At 38.9% G+C, this 6,000-nt stretch overlaps 1 protein-coding gene across 1 annotated transcript; it reads left to right on the top strand.

Moving 5' to 3' along the window:
* The first annotated feature begins 789 nt into the window (after positions 1-789).
* On the top strand, positions 790-3,417 carry ino80c (INO80 complex subunit C). The gene is made up of 5 exons (XM_074683911.1): positions 790-1,090; positions 2,214-2,330; positions 2,413-2,524; positions 2,852-2,919; positions 3,013-3,417. Exons 1-5 carry the CDS (start codon positions 914-916, stop codon positions 3,142-3,144), a joined length of 606 nt encoding a protein of 201 aa, XP_074540012.1. The 5' UTR covers positions 790-913; the 3' UTR covers positions 3,145-3,417.
* The last annotated feature ends 2,583 nt before the right edge of the window (positions 3,418-6,000 follow it).

Here is a 6,000-nt window from a genome sequence, read left to right as displayed (position 1 = left end):
GATTGACAACCATTCACACACACACACACACACACACACACACACACACACACACACACACACACACACACACACACACCTTATGGACAATTAAGAGTGTTCAATTAACCTGATGAGCATGTTTTTGGACTGTGGGAGGAAGCCAGAGGACCCAGTGAGAACCCACGCATGCAAAGGGGGAACATGCAAACTCCACACAGAAAGGCCCACCAGCCAAACTGGGAATTGAACCTGTGACCTTCTTGCTGTGAGGCTGCAGCGCTTATCAAAGTGCCACTGTGCAGCCAAGGATCCTAAATTTTTTTTTTTTTTTTTAATAATGTGAATGATGTATGTTATTGTATCTCTCTCTCTCTCTCTCTCTCTCTCTCTCTCTCTCTCTCTCTAAATATATATATATATATATATATATATATATATATATATATATATATATATACACACACACACACACACACACACACACACACACACACACAGTTAATTGAATTTTTGTTTCAATTCCACCTGGACGGTGTAGGCTTGCCAAATTTTGTCACTGTTATGCAGTTGTTAGTTCAGTTAAGTATTTATTATTTTTTCCTGTTTCTGCTCCTTTTCATTCTTGTTTGTGATCTATATTTTTGTATGGAAGTTTAATTTTCTTTTCATAAAATGAAATAAAGTCAAACTTTCTTTTTATTTATTGATTGATTTATTGATTGACTTATTTAAAGGGTAGGATGCATTATATGTTCTGATCCACACTCCATACCAGTAGGTGGCGGAAATGCACCATTTAGTCGTTTGCCAACCAACCCCTAAACCCTAAAGAAGAAGATAAACGCTGCTCAGTCAGTAGTATGTCGAGCTAATTCTCGGACCCGAGAGGGGAAGCGTTACAACATTAGCTCAGATTCTTGTCTCTCTATGAATGGCATCTCAACTCCCTATTACTGTTAGACCGCAACCAGCGGTCAACAACTCTGCTGCGAGCCGGGGAAAGAAACGTCCAGGTAGTCCGGGGGTCTCTGTCGCTCCCCAGGCCACCGGGAGCGGCAGCAAGAAGAAGAAGGGCCAGCTGACAGCGACTCCAATGACCCAAACGCAGGTAGCCCATCAGGTTTTGCTTTGATGATGATACGAATGAAATGCATGTTGTCTACAGCCCTCTCAGTATACAACAACGTTTATTGTAGTTGGTGTAGAGAAGCTAGTGCTGAATTAGATTGACTTGTGGTGCTCGGAGTAGAAGATAAACAATTCGGGGACCGATGAGGCATGTTTTTTTCTTAGTTGTGCGCTAAAAATACATGTGTTGTGTGTGTTTAAATGCTTCCACAAATAATGAACTCAAAAGGCCGTGACTCAACGGTGGTCAGTCGTCTCCCAAATGAAAGATCAGGGTTCCTTTCCAGCTTCTGCAGTTACATGCTGGAGTGTCCTTGAGCAAGACACTGAACCCCAGTAAGGTGCAGCAGTCTCTGCACATGCTGTGTATATAACCAGCGGAGTAAAGGCGTTTTAGATAGTTAGAAGAACTAGAAAAGTGAGAAAAAATAGTATACGTCCACTTACCAATGACGAAACTCACGGTAGTACCTTCTTGAGGACAATGCAGCTAATTTTTAAACTTGAATAGAAATGATAACCCATGCTCACAATGTAAGCCATGAGTACAGGTAAGTCTGTGTTTTAAACTTGCCAAAGAGAAATCAAATACTGAAACTTAAGACGATAAGACATATAATAAATTCTTAATATGTTTTATCTACTTAAGCTTCAGAATTTTTGGTATTCTTTATTCTTTATAAAAAATACCAAATTTTGGACATCTTCATGGACTTGGGTAAAAAAATGCCACTGTAACCTCCGCAGCAGGAGACAGTATCTTAACATTATTATCCATCAAGTCCAAACCCAAATTTTTTTTATCAGTTTGGTCAAAGACTAGCAATTCCAAATATGTGAACAGCTATGACCAGTGCTTAATTGTGAAAACAAAACTAACAGAAATAACCATTAACATTTAAACAAATAGACTTTTTTTTTTTTGTAGTTCTGAGCATTGTTTCAAAGTCCTGTGCATAACTGCTACAAGTAAGGCATTCAACTGTTCGTCAAATGTCAAAGTTGCACTGAACTGATTCAGAGTGGTTTCAACTCAAAAATGACTTAAAACAGGAAATGTGATCCCTCTGTCTGAAGATATGGTTTGTTTCCTGACTCATCAGACAACAGCAGCAGAGTCACCAGCTGAAGTGAAGACAGCAGGTACTCTGGACAGCGGTCCAGCTGCCCCTTCAGAGTCAACAGCAAAGCCTCCACCTTTTAAAGACCCCATATTTATGGTGAGTGTTCCAGGGGTTATACTATTTTGCACCTTTCCCCCTTTATTTATGCCATTAATTTTAAACTTTTCATCTATGGCAGCATTCTGGGATTGGAGGCGCCGCAGCAGGTAAAAAGAACAGGACCTGGAAGAATCTGAAACAGATCTTGGCTTTGGAGCGGACGTTACCCTGGAAACTCAATGATCCCAACTGTGAGTATTTCTCTCTGTTTTTTTACCTGCTGTTTTTTTGTTTTTAAACTACATGCAAAGTAATATGTCTGAAACAATTTGGATTAATTTTGTAGTTGAAATCTGTCTTTTGTGTTGATTCAAAATAATGCTCAAGACATTACCCTTTTTGTCTAGAAAATTCCTTTAAATCCATCATAGGTTTAAGTTATATTTAAAGTTGCTCTTTAAATTCTAATGAATGGAAAAAAAAATTACATCAAATTTAAAATAAAGGTGGTGTAGCTCTGTATTGTCTTCTAAGGTGGAGTTTTACCAATTTAATTCAAGTTTTCTTTGTCTTCACAGACTATAATATTGATGCCCCTCCTTCCCTGTTGCCGACCAAGAAGTACTCTGACATATCTGGACTCCCTGTGAGTTGTAACAGAACTTAAATCCTGTAGGTACACGTGAAATGTTCAACCTTGTATAAAGCACACACTGAAAACTGTCCCATCTCTCCATAGGCAAACTACACAGACCCTCAGACAAAACTACGCTTTACATCCTCTGAAGAGTTCTCTTACATCCGTCTTCTCCCATCGGATGTTGTCACAGGTTACTTGGCCTTACGAAAAGCAACCTGCATTGTACCCTGACAACTGAGCAAGGCTTGATACCTGAATCAGGTACAAACCAGACTTGGACTCATATGAGGGATGGAAGCTGTTGGGCCAGATGGCAGGTCCTGAGAGAGCTGGCTGCTGCACAGCAACTACCCAAGTGGTGGTCACAGGGGAAGACACCTGGAGCTAGTTTCTGCTGCACAGTTGCACAGTTGGTTTGTAGGATGTTTTATAGATAAAGATAAGAAGAGAGATAATTTTGTTTATTTTTTCTATTACAAAATAAAAAGCAAACAAAAACTTTAAGTGATTGCTGCCTCTATTTTGGATGAGTCAATAAAATATTCCCAGTTGTCAGATATTTTTATGGCATTGTCAGTGGTAAAATATTTTAAATGTAAGAGTTATCTAATTTTAAAGTCAGAAAGGACATTGTTTTGGTTTTATGGTAAAAACAGATTTGTCCTACAAAAAAAAAAACATTGCCAGATTTCTCATGGTCTTAACAGTTTGAAAAATCAACTATTTTTTTCTGCACTGCTTGCCAGGATACCCTCTTGTGGCTCCCTCAGTTTATTTATAAGGACTCCATTAAAATTTGCGTGTTGAGCGATAGTGTCTCCTCCACATCTGAACTTTTTGACATGCAATTTCTGTGTGAACACATTTCCTCTGTTTTAAAATTGCTGTCTGAAATGAGTTTAAATTTTTAAAACCTTCTTTACACGGTTGAGCGCCTTCACCAGGATACTTGCACCAGCTTGCTCTGCCACAATATACTGTAGCCTGCACATATGTTGGTAAGCAATGCATACATAGCTGGAGTCACCAAGCAGGTCTAATTTCACATATGTCATATGTTAATGGAGAATTGGTTCCACATGGTTTTAATTCCACAGCTGCACTTGATGTATGATTTGCTCCCCTTCTGGTAGATTAAGGACCTCACATTAATCACACATGGCAGGCGTCCAGGATCCTTTCCATGGTAGATTTTGCACCATTTTTCACAAGTTTGATAAACGACAGCCACACGTTTCTCATATAAATGGTCTGCATTATGCTAAATCTGAGAAAGTCTACAACCTTTGTAAAACCACAGTTTTTGGTCCTTACCTGTTGAAAAACTGTAACTGATACATTTTCAGCAAATGCAATTTGTTGTTAAAGTGTCATTTGCAACAACCTTCAACAACTCTCAAAGGCTATGAATGGAGATAAGAGTAATTTGATATGGCTAACTAGTATCATTCTAATACAGTTACAAGTATTGGAAATACCATCATTTTTTGGCCTGTCACGCACCAGTTGATCATTTTTAGACTCTGACTCAAAAGTGACATTTACATTCACATCACTGACTACAAAACGAAACACCACAACCATCAATAAACATATATAGTTTTACTGCAGCACTATTATTTTTAGTTTTTGAGCTGTTAGCAGCAAATGTTAGCTATCAGAATATGGGCAAACACTCTTTCAGACTAAAACATTCTCAAAACACAGTAACTCAGAGATATTCAAATATAGAAAAACATAGTTGAGCAGTTGGTGTGAAAAGAAAAGAAAAGAAGATAGAGGATGTTTTTGGCAGATATGTCAGTGGCTAGCTTAGCTCTTGCTAACGTTAGCCAAGTCTAGTGATAAGTCCTCTGCTCGTTTTTAAGTGAAGAAGATGTTGAAATGCCTTCTTTGCAGGTGGGCCTTTCCCCCCCAATTTATTTATTTTTCCTGCCAGAGAGTTACCTCTCTTTGCTCTGGGCCTTAGTGAAGCTGATGAAGGCAGTATAGTATATCTGTGAGAGTCAGAGCAGCATTTTTATTCCTGCTGTGGCATCAAAACCTCAACAGAGTGATTAATGAACAGTGCCAGGGCTTTCTGCTTCTCTAGCACTCTACCTACTGGAGTGTGTCTGCATGCATGTGGGTGTACGCGTGAGCATACACTTAAAACATTTTAGAGCATCAAACAAATAGAGCACAAAATTGTTAAGCCCATCTGTTTGTCTTCAGGGCTTAGAGTCTGCACCAGGATCAAGATGAGAGGAATGGATTGATAATTGAATGTCATTGTATGTACAGTTTTACAGAGCTGTAGAGCTTGTGTTTGCAGTCACATCTGTGACCACCTGGGTGCGCCAGAGCTCTGCTAAGTCTAATTGTTCTCAGCCCTTGTGTGAGTCACTGAGGTTGTGATGTCCATTGTAGCAAGTCTGAGATCGAGCCACATGAAACATACATGTACTCAGCCAGAGCACATTGTCCTCCAGACATCAGCACTGATTAGCTATCGTAAACCAACTCAATAAGCAATAAGCATATATGATGTTAGAACCTGAGCTACAGAGTGGCTAGTTTTCATAAAAGTATCGACATCATCCATAATAAACTATAATGACAGTCTGAGCACTCTGATTCAAACAGGCTGATGACAGTCATTGCTAATACAAGCACGGGCGCAGAAATGGATGTAAGCAATTTAGTGCTGCAGTTCAATCATATAATAACCGCCATTAAGAAGCTGATTGTGGTGTGCATAAAACAGCTCATTTTTCTTTGATGGAGGATTTGGCACCTGCTGTATTTCACAGGAAGTGCGACAGCCCCCTAGATGAAATCAGCCAACGACTCCTACTCTTATTTAGTGTTTCTAAAGTAAACTTGGCAGACAACTTATGGATACATTTTAGGTAAGCACTTGTTTAGCTAATGGCATTTGGTGCTTTCTGATATCCTGTCTTCCCTCTGATTTGTCACTGTGATATGACACAATTTTCTCCCAGTATTGATATTGGATTTTATTATATATAGGTAACAAAAAAAATGTACATGTTCTATTCATTTATTTCACTATTATGGCTCTGTAAATACTTTTTTGTTCTACTT

The sequence above is a fragment of the Halichoeres trimaculatus genome, unplaced genomic scaffold (genome assembly GCF_033239565.1).
Source record: "Halichoeres trimaculatus isolate MK-OKI-2021-1 unplaced genomic scaffold, fHalTri1.1 fHalTri1_scaffold_12, whole genome shotgun sequence".
Classification (NCBI taxonomy): Eukaryota; Metazoa; Chordata; class Actinopteri; order Labriformes; family Labridae; genus Halichoeres; species Halichoeres trimaculatus.
The sequence above is the reverse complement of the archived record's forward strand: the minus strand, read 5'-3'. Positions and strand labels throughout refer to the sequence as shown.